Below are 22032 nucleotides of genomic sequence, written 5' to 3'. Positions count from 1 at the left end.
AGGCTAAGTTTATAACTATTAAAAACAACTTGTTGGAGGCCTTATAGGTAGTAAGTATGAAAGCCAGATCTGGAATCTAGACTTCAGATTTTTCATTCAGGTAATTTCCTCTAAACTATGATATGACATTTAGTAATAAAACATTGCTCTGGGGGTGCCTGGGTGGCTCAGTTGGTTGAGTGTCTGACTTCAGCTCAAGTCATGATCTCACAGCTTGTGAGTTCCAGCCCCACATCAGGCTCTGTACTAACAGCACAGGACCTGGAGCCTGCTTCTGATTCTGTGTCTCCCTCTCTCTCTGCCCCTCCCCTGCTCATGCTCTGCTGCTCCTGTCTCAAAAATAAATAAACATTTACAAATTTTTTTTTTAAAAACAAACAAAAAAAACGTTGCTCTGTAAATTATCCCAGGGAGTTCTAACTCCCAAGCTGTTTCCCCCCAGCTATAACTTGGCTTCTTGACCACTTTCTTTGGCCACTCCATTCTGTTACTTCTATTCACCACCTTCACCCCCGCCACCCGCATTTTTAGTCCCTGAGATCACAGGTAAGAAAGGCTATATCATATTGGCATAGTATTATATCTACTTGTAGATTCATTTAAGCATTTCTTATTCCCCATGAAGGTATGATTCTTGAAGTATCTCCTTTGTGCCAGCTGAAACTGGTTCCTACTGCAATGATCCCCTCATTAACCCATGGATTCACTACAATCTTTGACATGTGTCCATTATATATTTGTCAAAAAATCATGATTTTACTTTTTTCTGAAAACTATTCTTAAATAATAGACATTTTCTCAATTAGGAATAAAAGCTTCTTCAGGAAACGATGCTATTTTTGCTGATCTCCAACTTACAGTCTAAGAAAATATTGTGCTCTCTCTGCAAATGCTGCTTCAAGACCTGACAAATTTAAAGATGTTCCTTTCTGTGCCCCTCCTTTCTGTGGAGGAAACAAACAATTTCAACGTGAAGGACAAGGTACACACAGCGAACAGAGCTAAAATAACTTCCAATTTTCATTTCTGCCCAGGAGCTAGTATAGAGAGAATTATCTCAATCCCTACATATAACAATAGATATGAAATCTCTCTCTACTACCTCTTCTCTTTCCCCCCACCAACTTCCCCACCAAGGGGGGGGGGTGAGATTTGGAAAGTCCTGTTCCTATCAATTGGCAATTCCATAGTCTCCGATATTTGAACCACAGCAGGTGAGAAGAAAAAGCTGGGAAAAGACCCAAATTTTCACACTGTCTCAACACATAAAGATAAAAATATTGTTCTGAACTCTGCAAGCATCAGTCATTGTTGTCATCATCATCTTTTTTTTTTTATGTTTATTTATTTATTTTTGAGAGACAAAGAGAAAGAGAGAGCACACAAGCAGGGGAGGGACAGAGAGAGATGGAGACAGAATCCCTAAAGCAGGCTCCTCGCGCTGTCAGCACAGAGCCCAATGCTGGGCTCAAACCCACACACTGTGAGATCCTGACCCAAACCAAAAACGAGAGTCAGAGGCTTCAACCAACTGACCCACCCAGGCACCCCTTGTCATCATCATCTTTATCTTAATTCATAATCACTCATAGAAATTGTTACAAACCTTCAGGTTTCAGCCTGCTGTGTAGAATCATGGGCTTTGGAGCAGGTCGTCAAGGGATCTGACCCTCTCCTTCCAGCTGTGTCTCTGGCTTATTATGTGATCTTTGGAGCTTTGATTCGTCATCTGTAAAAACGAGGTCATAGCTCTTGAGCGAATTAAATAAGATCAATCAAATAAGATAACATATACAAAAACTCTGTGCAAACTAATAGCTCTATAAAAGTTAGTTTCAGTCGCTTGACCTTTCTCTGTTTCCTTATCCCTCATGGGAACAATAATGGTACCTACCTCATAGAATTCTTCTCAACTCTAAATAAGTAAATACATGTAAGAACATTTCCTGATACAGTGCTTAATACATGTTAGCTATTGATATTATTCATGTAGGCTCCACATGGGGGCGTGCCGGATTTTAAACGTCGTTTCATCTTCCACGGAGCATGGCACCGCGCATCCACCAGGCTACGTCTTTTCAAAACGATTTGCTAGCGGAAGAATCTGCCAACCCCAGAACACACCACCGGCGGGCGTCCGAGTGTAGGACTCAGGCCGGAACCCAAAGCTGGGGATGTGGAGAAGCCGGAGCTTCTTTGCGTTTGGACGCTGGCCCCGGAAGTGGAGAGGGCGGGGTCAACACTGCCGAGTAAAGTCCTCTGACTTGGGAAGATGCTGCTGGACCTTTCGGAGGAGCATAAAGAGCACCTGGCCTTTTTGCCGCAAGTGGACAGCACGGGTCAGGGGACGCGGCCGCGGAGGGTGGTGTTCTGTGGTCTGGGGAGGGGAACAAGGGGTGTGCCCGGCGCTCACGGTCTCCTGGTTTCCCTTGCAGTGGTCGCCGAGTTTGGGCGGATTGCGGTGGAATTCCTGAGGCGAGGCTCGAACCCCAAGATCTACGAAGGCGCCGCCAGTAAGCCTGGGAGGGGCACTTCGCGGGGAAGTGCGGGCCATTCTTTGGCACCCTGGAGAGATAGGGGTTTTTGCAGCTCCAATGGTCTAGTTCTCATTGTGGTAGAATAAAAGCAGAAAGGCTCTTCAGGGCGCAGATCCTGTCCATCCCCTAAGTAGCTTTGAGATTTTTAAAGCTTCTATTAAGTCGGTGTTGTCATCCGTAAAATGGACATACTACCATCTGCCAGAGATACTGTGATGCTTAAATGCACCAAAGCGTGTGAAATAGTTGGGTGAGCCATTAATATCATGCAAGTGTTTGGTTATAATTACTTCAGATATCCGCTTTTGCTGCAGTATTGTTTTTTCCCTGCCGGACAGGGTAGTTTCTGAGATTGTCAGCCCTTGAATTCCACTTATGCCAGACTTGAAGTAGCTGGACATTCAAGAGAAGGACTAAGGACTGTATGCCTGATGCTAGTCTGTCTCCACGGGTCTGCATTTTGAAAAGAAGGTTACACAGCGGCAAATACCCAAAGCTTTTGTCCAGCAGTGGAGAATGAACAGGAGTCTATTACTAAGTCATTATTTTTCATCGTAGTGTTTGCAAATATGGAATAATGGATAATATTTATTCCTAAGTAAGAATTTGAATAAAAGGATAAATATCACACAATAATTTATTTGCTTTTTTTTTCTTTTTTCCCAGGAAAACTAAATGTGAGCAGTGACACTGTCCAGCATGGTGTGGAAGGATTAACATACCTCCTCACTGAAAGCTCAAAGCTTATGGTAAGGGCTTCTGTGGAGTGTTTGTATTTCTTCATCCTTAAAAAGCTCCAGTATACTCTGCATCATAGCCTCATAGCCCTGGCAGGCACCTGCTTATTTCAGTAATGTTGTTAATGGTTTATAATTGATTTAGTGAAGCCATGCCTAAACAATATGGCTGTAATGTGATATGCTGGTATGAAAGCCTCTTGCTAGTATAAATTAGAATTTTCTCTAATTCTGCATGTTATTAAGCCATATACAATAGTGGGTATCCTAGGAAGGGGGAGGAATAAATGATTTTTTTATTTTTATTTTTATTTTTTTTTGCATATTAGCAGTATCTGACTTGACGGAGAATAGGAGAGAAACTGGGAATTTAAAAAAAAATTTTTTTAATGTTTATTTATTTTTGAGAGACAGAGACAGAGCACGAGTGGGAGAAGGGGCAGAGAGGGAGACACAGAATCGGAAGCAGGCTCCAGGCTCTGAGCTGTCAGCACAGAGCCCAACATGGGGCTCAAACCCACGAGCTGTGAGATCATGACCTGACCTGAAGTCAGAGGCCCAACCGACTGAGCCCCCAGGCACCCTGAGAAACTGGGCATTTTAATAATTCTTTTTATGCTTTAATACAAGTATTTTTATGTATCAGAAACTCAGACTTCAAAATAGTGGGTAAGAGTTATCTCTATAAAGGATGTAGTTTCTTTTACCAGGCAGAAAAGAATTAGGAGATATCATATTCTTTTGTGTATATCAAATATTTTAGCATTTCTAGACAATCATAAATTTGATGTTCTGTTAAACTTGATTCACTTTCAGATTTCTGAACTGGATTTCCAAGATTCTGTTTTTGTTCTGGGATTCTCTGAAGAATTGAACAAATTATTGCTTCAGCTTTATCTAGACAACAGAAAAGAGATCAGAACTATTCTGAGTGAATTGGCACCAGACCTTCCCACTTACCACAGCCTTGAATGGAGACTAGATGTACAGGTATGGTTTCCCCCACCTGACAAACTATAAGATTAATTTTGGTTCTATGTCCTCAGGCTTATTGTATTCTTTACCACCTTAACTGAACTTTGGTTTGAAACTTTATTTTTTTAATGTTTATTCTGAGACCATTTTACAAATAGTTCATTTTCTGATATGCTTAATGTGTTTACATCAGTTTCACTTGCAAAGTTTGTAACAAATAGGTTCTTTTGGTAAGGAGATGGTCATGCAAATTTTTAAAGTGGTATTTGATTTTTAAAAACTTTTATGCCTAAGCAAAACATACATGGATTAAAGTGCATACGTCATTGTATAGCGCAGTGAATTATCACATGGTAAAAACACCCATAAAACCAAGACTTGCCCATGACAGGCACCCCAAAAGCATTCTCTTTGCTTCTTACCAATTCTCCTTCTTTCCTTTCCAAAGGTTAACGAGCACCCTGACTTCAAATACATAGATTACTTTTACTTGTTCTTTAACTTTCTATATATGAAATGATTCAGTAAATATTCTTTTGTGTCTGGCTGCTTTTACACTACGTTTGTAAGATTCAGTCATTTGCAAAGCCACATTGATAACCGAAAGGGAGTTCTCAGACTCTTGTATGTAGCCCTTTATCAAGCAGTGACAGCTAATAGATGTTTATTGAATGTCATCATTTGCTGATTAGAGCTGTGCCAAATGCATTGGTACACAAAAGAAGTATGAGACATTTTCTCAATTGGAAAAGATGTTATATACTCAGGGATATTAGGTGTTCTCAAAATAACTAGTAATTACAGATAGTTATAAGTTACTGGAGGGGGGGAATATAGTTGTATACATAAAGTTACAGCTATGTACTGTACTTCACAAACGTAGCTTAGGTCGTTCAGTGGATGCTTGCACAATCCAGGAAAGCTTCAACAAAAGGAGGTAAAATTTCAGAAGGGTCAATAAATAGAGAAAACCAGGGTTAATGTTCTTGGAAGAGGAGGCAGCATAAGCATAAGGGAATGAGCTTTGAATAGGTTGCACACTAGTTCCCAAACTTGACTGCATATTGGAAAGGCATGGATAGTCTTAAAATATTTTCGTATCTATGTTCCGCCCCCAGAGATTCTGCTTTATTGTTATGGGGTTTGGTCCGAGCATCAGAATTTTTTAGAGTTCCGCTTGTTACCCAGGTAATTCTAATTTGCAATAAAGTTTGTAAATTACTGTTATAGTGGATTCTTCCTGATTTGAATGGTGGTAAGATGGTCCAAACAGGATACAGAAATTCATTTAGAGGGTTTAGCAGTTATAATCCAGTGTAATGAGTGCTTGAATAGGTATAAACACAGGGTATGGTATAAACCAGATTGTAGGCTCTATGAGGGCAGGTACTGTGTCTTGTTCAGTACTGTGTCCCCAGCACAATGCCTGGTACATAATAGGCATTCAGTGCTGAATATAAAAAAAGGTGGGGGAGGGTAAGTAGCTTCTTAAATTATTTATCAAATATTTCTTGTACAGTTATCATGTGTTAGGTATTGTGGATTTAAAGAATCAGACACAGTTCGTGCTCTCGGAGACATAAGCAGCAAATCCTGTGGGGCTATGGGAAGGAGGAGATCACTGTGGCCAAGCTTCTGTGTTTAGGTCCTTTCATAATAACCAGGTGGAGGAGATGTGAGATGGTCATGTTTATGAGCTTCAGTAGTAATTTATCTTGTAAATCTTTAGCTCTCTCTTGGGTGTGGGTAATTTCTGACTTTTGGGTTCTGGTAGCCCATAGAAGTTATTTTTTTGGCTTTATCGATTTGCATTGAGTTTTTCCATTATGAAGACATTTTTAGAAATTAGAAACAAGCAATTGAATTTTCTAAAACTTGGGAGAGCTCATTTACCCAGTGCAATGGGTTTGAATAGTGTGTTACTGCAAGAACTAATATAGTTTAAAGTTGAGTGTATACTGAATGAATATTGCTTCATGTGGTAAAATGCGTTTAAGGGGTAAAAAAGCTACTTAGAGAACTAATAGATTTTCTGAGCTCATTAGTCAAAATTATTACAAGGGATTTTAATTGGAGTAGATTCTTCTTTATAGGAGGAAGACTTGTCAGATGAAGATCAGCTGAATTGCTAGGAAACTAGTGACAAGTTACAGGACGTTTCGTTTTTGAGTAACTGATTTGTCTCATGGACACTGGTAGTGAATGGACAATTACCATCTAATTGTGCAGTTGCTTATGAGAAATACATTAATCATCATAGTTCAGTTTCTAGTAGAAACATTTCCCTTCATAAATTGCTAGCACAATTAATGCACTTAATAACATAAGTAAATTGAATGCATCTGAGATTGGTGAGGGACGATTTACCTTTAGGACTGATCCATTTAAATTGCTTTTGTTATTTTTACAAAGAGAAGGACAGAACATAAGTTCTAATCAGGAACCTTGTGGGCTACTGTTCTTTATCCTGTAGTACTGTCCTTGAAATTCATTTCTGAGAAAAAAATTAGGTCTAAATATGTCTTACTAGGTGTTTGTTAGGGATGTTGTATAACCTTCATCTGGAAATTTTAAAGAATGATATAGATGCTTCTTTGTAAAGGATATTAATTTAGATATGTTGTGTAAAAGTTTGAGGATAGATTGAGGCTTTGGATGAAAAATTTATGGTTTATACACCTAGATACATTTGGTCCCTGTCTATCAATGCAGATATAGAGGAAAAAGAAGTATAAACAATGTGTAAGTGAATCAATAAGTAGTATTTTCAGTCATCATATTTATTGTTTACCTATCTTTCATATCTATAATTTTCTGTACTGGAGAAATGATCTTAAAGAGACACTTTAACTTATAAGTATCTGTATTATTTTGCGGACTGGCTAACTCAAGGGGATTGACCTGTTGTTTCCAAATTATTTTTAGACATTAAATTTCAGTATCGTGGGTTCTTTTGGAAGCCAGATCACCTAGAATTAATTGGAAGAAGTTATTAGTCAGAATATTCTGTGTTGCGGTATAAATTAATCCTGAAATCTCAGGGTTAGACTTTTGCTCACTCGGAAGTCTCTTCAATTGGGCTTCTTGTCCTTTTGACGTGACTCCAATAATTTTAGGTAACAATCTTGCTTTCCTGTATAGCAAGATGTCTCAGGCTCAATCTTGCACAGTTGTTATCCCAGACCTCTAATCAGTTACTCCTTTAAGGAGCTCCTGGCTCCTTTTAAGGAAAAATGGTCTTTAGAGAACAGTTGGTGCTAGAGCTAAATGCCTTCGCTTTCAAGTTAGCCATTGTTTCTAGTAGTTTCCTTTTTTTTCTTTCAAAAATATGTCAATAGTCCTTTTTAAAAAAATTCAGAATATATCATACAAATAAAGATTATAGATACTCAGTTTAAAGAATAATAGTAGGGGCGCCTGGGTGGCTCAGTCGGTTGGGCGGCTGACTTCGGCTCAGGCCATGATCTCGCGGTCTGTGGGTTCGAGCCCCGCGTCAGGCTCTGTGCTGACAGCTCAGAGCCTGGAGCCTGTTTCAGATTCTGTGTCTCCCTCTCTCTGACCCTCCCCCATTCATGCTCTGTCTCTCTCTGTCTCAAAAATAAATAAACGTTAAAAAAAAAAAAAAAAAGAAGAATAGTAAAACAAGTACCCATTGCCAATCTTAAGAAATACACTGAGGGGCACCTGAGTGGCTCAGTTGGTTAAACATCTGACTTAAGCTCAGGTCATGATCTCGATGTTCATGAGTTCGAGCCCTGCGTCAGGCTCTTTGCTGACAGCCCAGAGCCTGGAGCCTGCTTCAGATTCTGTCTCCCTCTCTCACTGCCCCTCCCCCACTCGCACTCTGTGTCTCTCTTTCTCAAAAATAAATAATTTAAAATTTTTTTTTTTTAAAGAAATACAATGAAACCATCTGTGACCTACCACAGTTACAACCCCTCACACTTCCCTGAGGTAACCATTTTCCTGAATTTGATGTTAATCCTTTCTTTATAGTTTTTGGGTTTTTTTCCCCATTTGGCAAGTGAGTACTTTATCTTTTTTTAATTTTTTTTAATTTACATCCAAATTAGTTAGCATATGGTGCAACAATTAGTTTAACACATTTTTTCATTAAACTTTAGTTTTTATGTATTCTTCTGCAACTTGCTTTTCTGATTGAACATTTTCTTTTTAGAATTATCCATGACAATTTATATTGCTGTAGTTTGTTTCTTTTCATTGACATTTAGTAAGCATTTTATTTTTAGGAATATTCTCAATACACCCATTCTGTTAAAGAGTATTTGAAATGTTTCTAATTTTTGACTCTTGGAAACAAATACTATTGTGAATATACGTATATATGTAAGAATTCAAGGTATATACCTAGGAGTGGAATTGATGGTACTATTATATTGTTTTCCAAAGTTATTCTCTTACCACTCTGACCAGCAGTGGATGAGAGTTCCCATTCCTATCACTTGCAGTGCCCCACATGGGCAGGTTTTTAATTCTCGCCAGTCTGATATGTGTAAAATAGTATGTTATGTTTTTATTGCCATTTTTCTAATTACTAATAAAAAGTTGAACATGTTTTCCTATGTTTATCTATTTGTGTTACTTCTTTTGTGAATTGCTTACTTAGGTCTTCTGCACATTTTTCTTGGTCTTATGGGGTTTGTTGTTGTTTTTAATCAGAACATTCTGATTAAATTTCATGCATTCTGAATACTGATCTTTTGTTGGGGGAGGGGGTTCTATGCATCATAAAATATCAGTTTGTGGATTGTTTTTCCACCATCTTTAGGTATTCTTGAAAGAAAGTGTTAATAATTTAAATGTATTTCAGCTTATCAGGTTTTTTCTTTGTGGTTTGTGCCTTTTATATCATGTTTAAGAAATCCTTCTGCCGGGCAAGGTTGCATATACATTGTCATGCCTTTTTTCTTTCCAAAGGTTTTAAAGTTCATTTTTCATTTTGAAGTCTATGATTTATATGAAATTTGACTTTTGTATATGATATAAGGGAATTATAAATATTATATGTTCAGCATGATAATTAGTTATTCTCTTACTCCATTTAAAATGAAGCTTGCAAGCAGAAGCCTCAGGCAACAGATAAAACCATCAGTGACTCTAAAGCTACACCTTAATCAGAATGGAGATCACAACACCAAAGTTCTGCAGACAGACCCAGCCACTCTGCTCCATTTGGTTCAGCAATTGGAACAAGCATTGGAGGAGATGAAAACAAACCACTGTAGGAGAGTTGTGCGCAATATCAAGTAGTTCCAGTTTTCAGGACTGGAATCACTGAATCACGTATTGATAATGCGACAGTTACTTTTTTAATTTTTTATTAATTACAGTGATAAATACATATAGTTCCCATGAAATTTCTTTTTCTATGACAAGATATTGAGGTCATGATCAAAAGCTAAAGTTAAGGGGTGCCTGGGTGGCTCAGTTGGTTAAGCGTCTGACTCTTGATTTGGGCTCAGGTCATGATCTCACAGTTCATGTGATCAAGCCCTGCATTGGGCTCTGCGCTATTAGCGTGGAGATTTTCTCTCCCTTTCTCTCTGGGCTTCCCCTGCTCGCACTCTGTCTCTCTCTCAAAATAAATAAATAAACATTAAAAAAAAAAAAAACAACGCTAGAGTAAAGTTCCTTTCCTGGTGCTAAATGTGGTCTGTTTCTTGACTAATTAAGATGTATTTTATATGTTAAAAGTGTATGTACAATTGAATCAACTGGAAGTGAATCTGTCCTATTCATCTTTGGTGTATATGAATGTCTTTTATTCGTACTTCTTTTGATTGCTTAACCTGACTGTTCTTTATTGACCAAAATTTGAAAATAAAATTCACAATGTAATATTACTGCTATTCAGAATATTTTTAGACAGTTCATTGTTTTTGACTTTTAAAAGCACCCACAATGTTAGTAGCTATGGAATAGTTGGAAGTAAATATGAATTTTTTTAAATGCTACATTGTTTAGGGGGTTCATGCATTTTTCCTGGTTAGTAAAGGTAATAAATACTATGTTGCTTAAGTTTGAGTTGTCATGGCTAATTTGCTTAAATAGTACTCAAATTTGTGTGATCATATATTACATTTTATCAAGGACCACTTTTTTTCCCTAGTATGCAAAGCATCTAAGAGACACACTGTCATTTACATTTATACACAGTGAATATAAGAGTAACATAATCACTTATTAATTATCTAAATATAAATTACAGTGACTTTTTGTCATTTTTTTTTTTGGATGCAGTATATAAAAAGGGCAGGAGTCCATGTTTACTACATGTAAATATCCCTTCTTCTTTACAAACTTGATTTGTTTGTTTTTTAGTAACTATAAACTGTCGGCTTGAAAAACTCAGATACTGATGTGTCGGATTGGCCTGATAGAGTACAGGGACACAGGGAGACTTAAGGAGTAGCAGATTTAAGGAGAAAAAAAACACAAGGGTGGAAATGGGGGTTCAGTCTTAAATGTATATATATCTTATTCTGAGAGCCTCATCCCCATGGAGCAATCCAGGAACGCCTTTAGAGCCATCAGACTCAAAGCTGCAATCTGGGTTCTATCAATGCCTTGCATCCTAAGAATTAGAGATTTTCGGGTCAGAGTGACATTGTGTTTCTTCTCTTAAGAGAGAGTCGGTAAAAATGAACTATTGGAACCTCATCAAAATAAAAAGCTTCTGCACAGTGAAGGAAACAGCAAAACTAAAAGGCAACCGACAGAATGGGAGAAGATACTTGTAAACGACATATCAGATCAAGGGTTAGCATACAAAATCTATAAAGAACTTATCAAACTCAACACCCAAAAAACAAATAATACAGTGAAGAAACAGGCAGAAGACATGAATAGACACTTCTCCAAAGAAGACATCCAGATGGCCAACCGACACATGAAAAAATGCTCCACATCACTCATCATCAGGGAAATACAAATCAAAAGCACAATGAGATACCACCTCACACCTGTCAGAATGGCTAACATTAACAACTCAGGCAACCATACATGTTAGCAAGGATGTGGAGAAAGAGGATCTCTTTTGCCCTGCTGGTGGGAATGAAAACTGGGGCAGCCACTCTGGAAGACAGTATGGAGGTTCCTCAAAAAATTAAAACTAGAACTACCCTACGACCCAGCAATTGCACTACTGGGTATTTATCCACAAGATACAAGTGTGCTGTTTTGAAGGGAAACATGCACCCCCATGTTTAGAGCAGCACTATCAACAATAGCCAAAGTATAAGAAGAGCCCAAATGTCCATCAATGGATGAATGGATAAAGAAGATGTGGGGGGTATATATATATATACACCGTGTATATATACAACGGAGTATTACTCGGCAATCAAAAAAAATTAAATCTTGCCATTTGCAACGACGTGGATGGAACTAGAGGGTGTTATGCTAAGCGAAATTAGAGAAAGCTATCATATGACTTCACTCATATGAGGACTTTAGCATACAAAACAGATGAACATAAGGGAAGGGAAGCAAAAATAATAAAAGGGAGGGGGACAAACATATAAGAGACTCTTAAATACGGAGAACAAACAGTTACTGAAGGGGCTGTGGGAGGGGGTATGGACTAAATGGGTAAGGGGCATTTAGGAATCTACTCCTGAAATCATTGTTGCACTATATGCTAACTAACTTGCATGTAAATTTTAAAAAGTAAATAAAAATTAAAAAAAAAAAAAGAGTCTGGGGGTGCCTGGGTGGCTCAGTTGTTAAGCATCTGACTTCGGCTCAGGTCATGATCTCATGGTTCAGGAGTTCGAGTCCCACATCGAGTGAGCTTGAACACCCCCTTCGGGTGAGCCCTGCTTCTCTTTCTCTCTCTCTCTCTTTCTCTGCCCCTTGCTCACTTGCACCCTCTCTCTCTCTCTCTAAAAAAAAAGAGAGAGAGAGAGAATCTAGTAGGGAACAGAGACCAGTGGAAGAAAAGCACAATTTTAATTGCTACCCATTTAATTGTCACAGGTATATGTTCTGCAGTGGCAAAATAACTAATATTAGATATTTACTATAATCAAATAATTTTTAATAATTATGATAACTTGGTTAATGAAGCTTTCATGTTAACAACCTCACAAACTAAAAAACACTTTATATATTACATGAAGTGATAGTAGGATATCATCAGGTTTATTTTTTTTTCAACGTTTATTTATTTTTGGGACAGAGAGAGACAGAGCATGAACGGGGGAGGGGCAGAGAGAGGGAGACACAGAATCGGAAACAGGCTCCAGGCTCTGAGCCATCAGCCCAGAGCCTGACACGGGGCTCGAACTCACGGACCGTGAGATCGTGACCTGGCTGAAGTCGGACGCTTAACCGACTGCGCCACCCAGGCGCCCCTGGACGTCATCAGGTTTAAAAGCAACACGCCTGCCAACATTCTGTGAGGCTTCTTATTTATCCACATTTGGTAGAAGATAAGCAGGTCTGACCCCAGCCAAGATTGAAATAATAGCACTGTGTCCCTTCAAGGCAACCTTTCTTCTATATCCACTGACCTAACCCCAGTTAAAACAAGAAAGCAGGTGCTAGTCTTTTGTTATTTGTGTCAAGCTCCCCTGGCCTCCTTTCTCCGTACCTTATTCTTTCTGATGTTCTGCCTTCTTTACCCTTTTGGGCCAGAATGAATTGGGAGCAGTCTGCTAACTCTTTGAATGTGAGGCTCACTTTTAGTACAGGGCACTGAGTAAGCCTGTTTCTTTTCTTGTTTAAACATTCCACATCCTTAGGAACTCCCTTGCCCTGTTGTTTTATGGCACATTGGTTATTTATTTTTTTTTTTTGTAGCTAATATATGAACATATTTTCTGCTGATGTAATCACTGTTCTGTGCTCCTGTATGAGCAGGTATCATGACTCTGGGTAATGTGCCTTTCTGTCTTTATCTCAATTTTTAGTAAGTCATTTTGGATTATAAGTATGTTGATTTTTCAGGATTGCTGTATCGCTCATGTCTCAAAACCAGAATAGTAACATATGTCAGAACAGAGCTGTTGAGTAGGGAATGACCTATATATATATATATATATATATATATATATATATATATCACAAAGTCTATATATACTTCACCCATTGGAAGTCTTTTTTGTGTTTCACAAGATTTCAGTGAGCTTTTTTTGTTATTGATGTTACCAAGCTTAAGCAAATTTAAAGCAGCAAATTGGAAAGGTGGTGGGGATACCATAAAAACAAAATACACCTTTGAAAACTGAGAATCTGTTGCTAAGGAAAGTATGAAAAATCATTAAGAGTGTGTGAAGGATGTATGTGTGGAAGGATGTATGAGTCCTTAAAATTTGTAACACTGAGGCCTTTTAGGGTATAATCTTTGGAGAAAGTTAAGAGGTTAGTCTTTAGAACTGGACAAAAAGGGTATAAATTTAGCATAATAAGATACAGCATAGTAACAGGGTTTAGAAAATAGTCGTGTAGACTGAGGATCTCATTATTTTATAGCCTTGAATTATGTTCTGTACACTTCCTAGTGGTTTCTGGGTGGTAAGATTATAGCTGTTTCTTTTCCTTCTTAATTTCTGTAAGTTTGAATGACTCATTAAAAAAAAAACAACTTTGGAATCTGAAGGGAGGAATAAAGATCATGGAATTTAAATACAATTTTAGTAATATTTTCATTCAAAATTTCAATTCTTGGAATGATGTACACATAGCTCTCCAAAAAACTGAGCTATTCAAAACTACTCAGCCCCCAAAGGACTCAGGCTGAGAGTTGTACATATAGGGTTGGTCCTGACTCCCTTTTTTCTTTTTTTCCTTCATACTAGCGGAAAAAAAAATGAGACTCTCAAAACATTATTTAAGCCAATTCTTTTTCTACATAATATTACATCTAAATGAAGAATTACCTGTGTTCCTCTTTTTCTACATAATATTATATCTAAATGGAAAATTATCTGTATAGTTTTTAATCTCCAAAGGAAAACAAATAATACTTTGTAGTGTTTCACAGCCCTTATGGTCAAGAAGTTCTGCCAACTGCTGTATTAAAGTGTTCCTGCTCTACTCTATCACTCTTCTCTGTATTTATTTTAATTTTATTTTTTAACATTTATTTTTGAAGAACAGAGAGTGCGGGGGAGGGGGGGAGGGTAGAAAGGGAGACACAGAATCCAAAGCAGATTCCAGGCTCTGAGCTGTCAGCATAGATCCAGACGTGGGGCTCAAACCCACGAACTGTGAGATCATGGCCTGAGCTGAAGTCAGACGCTTAACCAACTGAGCCACCCAGGCTATTTTTTAAATACATATATATTTAAATGTATGTATTAAGTCCCTCCTTAACTTATCCTTCCACAGTTTACATAATCATAGGCTACTGTCCTCTCCCTACCTTTCTTTTATAAATGATAGAAAATATTTTCATGAAAAGAGTATCATACTACATTGCTTCTAATTTAAATATATTTACTTTTAAAATCACCAAGGTTCCGACTCTTGATCTCAGCTCAGGTCCTGATCTCAGGGTTGTGAGTGCAAACCCTGCATTGGGCTCCACACTGGGCGTGAAGCCTACTTAATAAAATTAAAAATAAATAAATAAAACTACCATGACTGTTGTATTCAAACTTAAATATTTCTCTTAAAAACAAAAGCAAGCCCAACTCCACCATTACTGTGGTTAGTTCAGTGAGTTTTACAAACTTTGAAAGTGATGTTTTAATTATAAAAGCAGAATAAGCCCATTATCTCTCTACTTTGCAAAAAATGTATATGATGGATGTAAGAAAACAATGATCTACCTTATGGAATTAAAATACATATTTAATGGTTCGATCAATGAATAGCAATGGCTCTTTTTCCCATGTTTGCATAGCTCCACCCCTCTCTGCCCAGGAACTCAAATGACTTAATTACGGTTGATAGGCACGAATCTGTAAGATTCTACTTACCATATGGGGAAATATAGGGAAAGTAATTTTATCTTCTTAGTAGGCTTTAAGTAAAAGGGAGCATCAGGAATACAAATAGCTACATCAGAGTCCTCTGAAATTTGGCTACTACTTAAGTCATTGTCATTTTAAACTGAAGCCACTTTTTGTAAGATGAATTTTTTTTTATAATTATAGCATAAACTATGTTTGTTATCATAGGAAATATTACTAATTATGTAGCTGTCAGAGTGGGAGGCCATGCTCTTTTCTTGTTCTTGAGACTAAATTGACACTTTTTATTTAGAAAGACCACGATTTTCATTTTCCTGTCTTACAGTTACCATATTTTCTCTTTTTTTAAATTTTTTTTTTTTAATGTTCATTTGTTATTGAGAGACAGAGCATGAGCATGGGAGGAGCAGAGAGAGGGGACACAGAATCTGAAACAGGCTCCAGGCTCTGAACTGTCAGCACAGAGCCCAATGCAGGGCTTGAACTCACAAACTGTGAGATCATGACCTGAGCCAAAGCTGGACACTTAACCGACTGAGCCACCCAGGCGCGCCAAAGTTATCACATTTTCTCTTGCAGAACAATCTGCCCAACAACCAGCTAAAATGAGGCAACACAAAAGGGATGTCTGCCCTTTCTCACAAACCATCTGAGGCATTTTACCTGTTTTATTCTTAATTTTTCTTACTCTTTATTCTTATATTCAGCTATAATCCAGTCATTTATATATGTCATTGTGTTGATAGAGAAAACAAAGCAAATTTTAAAACCTTTTCTAGCTCATTCTTACAATGTTACCGATTCAGTTTTGTTAAATATTTATTAAGTGCTTTGAGTGACCCATGTTGTGTGTCAAAGGATAAAATCCTAATCTCAGTTTAGAATGCTCTCAGGCCATTCCATCTTTGAAGTAGTTTAATCCATAAACTTATAGATTCAGAAAGGAATTTCCTAAAGAGGCTGTTCTGAAGAAGGGAAGTTCCTATGGGCTTCTGTCTGTTAGAATCCCTTTTCCTTGAAATTCCACCATTTTCTGAAAGGTAAAACTCTAATGTGATTCAATAGCTAGAGCTGTAGAAGTGTGCAGAGGAAAGGATAGATCACTATGGAATATTGTGGAATACTTGGACCTGGTTAAGATGGCAGAAATTATCCTTACTTCCTTCCCATTAAATTGGGGTTCCTTGAGGTAACCAGAGGTGCGATGGGAAAAGCAAACTGAATTCTTGTTTTACCTGCATGCCAATGTTGTGATTGTCATAAATCCAATGAGAAGTGGATGCCTGTGGTTTGGAAGGAATGTGCTTAGTTCACAGAACGAAAAGGCTTCTTAGTTAACTCAAAGACTAAAAACACACGGATTAAAATTCAAAGAATGAGGAAAAGAAAATCCAGGGAGGTCCTTTGAGTTTCATTGGGGCAAGTATAGATGGGTGGGATATGATTTCCTGGCATGGTCTACAAACCATATGCTTTTATTGCAAATAAATAAGAAGGTCTTACAAAGCTCAAGTGAGTTTAAATGCTACAACATCATAAAGTTGCTTGATTTGCAGCTAAGACTGTTGCACAATTCATACAGCAAAAGAACTAAGAAAGACTGCTGGCAATATTTTTAGTACCCGCCCTCCCAAAAAAAGAGCAAGGCACCATATACTTTCCTAAAAGGGGGAAATGATATGAGCAGTGTAATTAAAATCTTTAATATTTAGACTCTTAAGGATGTAATTACTGGGTATTCTTTTCTATGCTTTTTTTCTTCTACTCTTTGTCTTTGCCCAGATATAAATACCAAGTTACATGCCTTTCTTAGGCTCTTACAAACAATTTCTTTTCACGCTAAATCTCATGAAGCCTCCTCTGTTCCTTAAAAAAAATTTTTTTTTTGTAGAAATAATTCACATAAAGTTCACCCTTTCAAAGTGTACAATCTGGTGGTTTTTAATATGTCCACAAAGTTGTACAACCATCCCTACTATCTGATTACAGCACTTTTTCATCACTCCAAAAAGATACACATATCCATCAGCTGTCACTTTCCATTCCCCCTCCATCCAGCCCCTGGCAACCGCTAATTTATGTTCTATGGATTTGCCTCTTCTGGACTTTTTATATAAGTAGAATTATATCATATGTGTCTTTCTATGTCTGGCTTCCTAGCATTATGTTTTCAAGGTTCATGTCATAGCATGCATCAGGACTTCATCCTTTTAATGGGTGAATAATATTCCACTGTGTAGATATTTTCTTGGTTTTTACAGTATTTGAGTCTTATTCTTGGTCTTACTATGGAATTAATCTGTTGCATTTTATTTTATAGTGTTTGTAGGAGAAACTCTGATAGATTTAGTCATGTATTTTCTACCATGATGGTTTCCTATCATTTTCTTCTCAGATACAAGTTAGAAAAGTCAGGGAACAGTTTCTTCCCAGCCAGTTATTAGTAGAGTTATTCTCCAGTGAACAGAGGTTTTAGTTTTAGTCTTATTCAAAGTTATACCAGATGGAGAATTCGTTAAACTGTTAAAGAGACTTTTAGCAGAAATCAGCTCCAGAAGCAATTAGATTAACATTGTATCTTTACTTTTATTTCAAAGATTTCCAGAGCTCCTGGGTGACTCAGTTGAGCGTCCCAACTCTTGATTTTGGCTCAGGTCATGATCCCAGGTTATAGGATCAAGTCCTGCTTTGGGCTCTGCACTGAGCATGGAGCCTGAATAAGATTCTTTCTCTCTCTCTTGTTCTGTCTGCCTCTGCCCCTCTCCCCTGCTCTCTCTTTCTCTCTCTGTCTCCAAAATAACAACACCAATAACAATAATAAAATAAAAGATTTCCAACTAAAATGAGGAATGTTCTGTGAGCATTTTACATATTTAGAGAAGATAGGAAAGCAACTAAGGAGGATTTATGTCCTCCCATATTCATTTTGTGTATTTTCATATTAGGTAAAACTATTAAAAATTTATAAAAATTGACTGTAATAGAACAGAGAAAAAGGCATTTACTTTTGCTTAAGTTTACTCCTCAGAATATTTGTAAACTAATTATGGGGATCTTTAGGACACCATTCTCTGGATAATGCAGCTGCTGAAGCCACTTGCCTTCTGGGGCTGATAAGCTAGTAGATGGAATGGAAAGGTACGTAAACATTAACTCAGAGTGTGACTAGGCAGAGGAAGAGATACAACAAATAAGGAGCTCTGCATACGTAAGAGAGGGAGTGAGTAGTTCTCACTAGGGGCATCAGGTAGGTACTCTTTTGCCCTTGATCATTTTCGCACTTTTGGTCATTGCACCCCAAGTTACATTTGGGGAATAATCTCTTCCTAATTGAATATTGTTTGGTGGGACTGTCAGAAAAGAGACGACACCTTTTGCTATTCATGCAGAACCTGTAAGTCTCTCTCCTGGGACTCTGAAACCTGAGGAATTAGAAAGAGTGGTTAACACAAATTCATTTTAGTGGCAGCCTTGCAGGATGCTTGAGACCTGTTCCATGGCCTCACAAAAATGTTCCTGTCGTTTAAGGGCCTGGTGTCAGAGCTACCCTTTTATTCAGTAGCGTACCTAATGTGTACAATACATTTGTTCTCTGTTTAGGTTAGGGTCTAAAGAACCCTAAGTGCTACAGAAGACAATGATACAATTAGATGAATTTTGTAAAATTGGCTACTTTATTTCATAAAGTGGAAGTTTTGTAAAATAGCTTTACAAATTGTCATGCATCTAAAAGTTAGACAATATTGTAGGATATAGGTTGACTAACAAACTCATAGTTAGGATCTCACAGTCTGATTAGTGAGACCAGATTCAAAAGAGTCTTTACTAGCGTTTTCCTTTTAACATTCTGTTATTCCTTTTATTTGCTTTCTGTATCTTCTTTATTGTGTCTATAACCCGTTTCCTTAGAATTTAGAAAATCCGGTGGTTTCACTGTAATCTTTTAGTTAGTATATCACAGTTTGTATAAATAAGATGAAAACATAAAATAGTAATTATCAAATGGAACAATGCCTAGACTAGCTCCTGGCACATAATAAAGAAATTAATGAGCAAATCAATGAGTAAATAAGAGTGATGAATGAACAGTATATACAGTATACCCTGTGGAACTTCAGCATAGAGAAAAAGCACTTCAGCTTGGAGTGGTCAGAAAAGTGTTTCTGAGTTGAGAGAAGGGCAGAAGTTGAGCAGATAGACGAGCAAGGTGAGCATTCTATGCCGATGAACAAGAACAAAGGCACGCAAGTGGAAAACCAGAAGCTGCACTTTTGTAAGCCAGAGCTGTGGTGTGCGTGGTGGCTGCTGCTTTTGTGGGCCCCTGTGCAGGATGAACTGTCACTGCAACCTTAGATCAGGTCCTCCCCTCACGATCCCATTTCCCTTTCAGCATGTTTTTGTTTTGTTTTGAGAAAGAGGGAGAGGGCACAAGTGAGTGAGGGGCAGGGAGAGAGAGAGAGAATCCCACGAGGGACAGAGAGAGAAGGTGAGAGAGAAAGAGAAACCCATGAGGAGGGGCACCTGGGTGGCTCAGTCAGTTAAGTGTCTGACTTTGGCTCAGGTCATGATCAAACGGTTTGTGAGTTCAAGCCCTGCATCAGGCTCCTTGCTGACAGAGCCTGGAGACTGCTTCAGATTCTGTGTCTCCCTCTCTCTCTCTGCCCCTCCCCTGCTCATGCTCTGTCTCTCTCTCAAAAATAAACAAACACTAAAAAATAACCTTTTTTTAAAAAAAGAGAAACTCACAAGAGGCAGAGAGGGAGAGAGAGAAGTGGGGCTCAAGCACACCCAAAGTAGAACTCGAACTCACAAACAGTAAGATCATGACCTGAGCTGAAATCAGATGCTTACCTGACTATAGCCACCCAGACGTAATCTCTTTTGCTTTTTCTAGTGGAGGTTGGTATTCTCTGGAGCCTTGGATATTTTAGGAAATGGGAGGAGTGTCTGTCATTTATTCACTGTGTCTTTATTATTTTTTAATTTTTTTAATGTTTATTTATTATTGAGAGAGAGAGACAGAGCATGAGCATGGGAGGGGCCAAGAAACGGGGAGACACAGAACCTGAAGCAGGCTCCAGGCTCTGAGCTGTCAGCACAGAGCCTGACACAGGACTTGAACTCACAAACCAAGAGATTATGACCTGAGCCAAAGTCAGACACCCAACCAACTGAGCCACCCAGGTGCCCCAATTCACTGTGTCTTTAAAACCTTCCCCATTCCTCCTTGTTTCAAAGCCCTAGCTCATTAGCATTTATGCTGTTCAGCTCTGTTCCATTTACCATTAATAGCTGCCTTTCATGCATTTCCTGGATTCTTCCTCTTTTCTACCCATTCATCCATCTGTCCATCCATCTAACAAGTATTTATTGAGCACCTACTATGTTCCTGCTCTGTTTTAGGTGCTTGGAATACAGTGGGGACAAGGGAGTATGACTGTTCTCATTGAGCTTACATCCTAGTAGGATGATTGATTGAAAAAAAAAAGTGAACCATAATTTCAGGTTGTGCTAATTGCTCTAAAAAAAAAATAAAAATAGGAGCACCTGAGTGGCTCAGTCGGTTAAGTGTCTGACTCTTGGTTTTGCCCAGGTCATAATCTCACAGCTTCATGGGTTGGAGCTCCATATTGGGCTCTGTGCTGGCAGTGCAGAGCCTGCTTGGGATTCTCTCTCTCTCTCCCTCTCTCTCTCTCTCTGCCCCTCTCCCATTTGTACTGCCTCTCTCAAAATAAGCCTTAAAAAAATAAAAATAAAAAAGCAGATTGAGGGTCAGAGCGAGGAGTTGAGAACTGCTATTTTAGGTAGACTGGTCGGAAAAAGCTCTGAAGAGGTCACATTGGAGCAGAAACCTGAATGAAGTGAAGAAGCGAGCAATGGAAGGTTTGGAAGAAGAGCATTCGAGGCAGCAGGTAAAGTATATGTAAACACCCCAGGGTGAGTATGATGTTAGTATGCTTAAGGGAGTGCACAGAGGTTGTCATGGCTGGAGGTAAGTGAGGACAGAAGTGACCAGAGGAGTGGGCAGCAGCAGCAACACATGGGGCCTTTAGCTCCCAAGTTTTCTTCTCCCCCAAGTCCTTCCATCAAACTGGGTGTGTGGATGATCCATCTAATATCTCGGCTTCTCCTTTCTTTGATCTCATTTCCCAAGGCCTCCCCTGTTTCTTTCAGCCACTTGGCTTCCCCTGCTCCACTCTGGACCTCATCCTCTACACTCCAGACCTTGTCCCTACCTGAACTGTTCTGTTTCTGAAATCACAGTTTCGGACATTCTGTCCTCTGAAATTGATCCCACTCATTGGGCAATAACTTCCAGCATCCAAGTTCTTCAGTTCTCTTGCCCTGCCTTCTCACTGGTTAAACCCCTCTGCTTGGGCCACCTCGGTGGTTCAGTCGGTTGAGCGTCTGACTTTGGCTCAGGTCATGGTCTCACAGTTCGTGAGTTTAAGCCCCACATCGGGTTCGCTCCTGTCAGCCTATCCACGCAGAGCCTGCTTCAGATCCGCTGTCCCCCTCTCTCTGCCCCTCCCCTGCTGCGCTCTCCCAAAAAATAAATATTTTTTTAAAAAGCCTCTTCCTTTCTATATTTCCCTCCTTATCCAGGTCGGATTCACAACCCATCACTTCACACAACCCATCACTGCCAATATTCTAAATCCTCTCTGTCGTACTTTGCACTGCACCTGTCTTGTCTACCATATATGAATCCAACTGTCCCTCTTTTTTCTTGCCAGTTCAAGGGCTGCTGAGACCTACAGGAGAAAATATGCAGAAACCACTCAGATGATCGAGCTTTTATATTAATGGTCATGACTCTCAAGTCTTTAACACTGCCTGACT

At 38.6% G+C, this 22032-nt stretch overlaps 1 protein-coding gene across 1 annotated transcript; it reads left to right on the top strand.

Moving 5' to 3' along the window:
• The first annotated feature begins 2238 nt into the window (after positions 1-2238).
• Positions 2239-9749, top strand: COMMD2 (COMM domain containing 2). Its single transcript, XM_047100153.1, has 5 exons — positions 2239-2339; positions 2436-2513; positions 3204-3286; positions 4091-4264; positions 9323-9749. Exons 1-5 carry the CDS (start codon positions 2273-2275, stop codon positions 9518-9520), a joined length of 600 nt encoding a protein of 199 aa, XP_046956109.1. The 5' UTR covers positions 2239-2272; the 3' UTR covers positions 9521-9749.
• The last annotated feature ends 12283 nt before the right edge of the window (positions 9750-22032 follow it).

The sequence above is a fragment of the Lynx rufus genome, unplaced genomic scaffold, assembly GCF_022079265.1.
Source record: "Lynx rufus isolate CCGP_SWC_20201006 ecotype Redwood Valley unplaced genomic scaffold, mLynRuf1.p SCAF_5, whole genome shotgun sequence".
NCBI classification, from domain to species: domain Eukaryota; kingdom Metazoa; phylum Chordata; class Mammalia; order Carnivora; family Felidae; genus Lynx; species Lynx rufus.
Note: the sequence above shows the minus strand (reverse complement) of the source record. Positions and strands in the feature narration are given on the sequence as shown.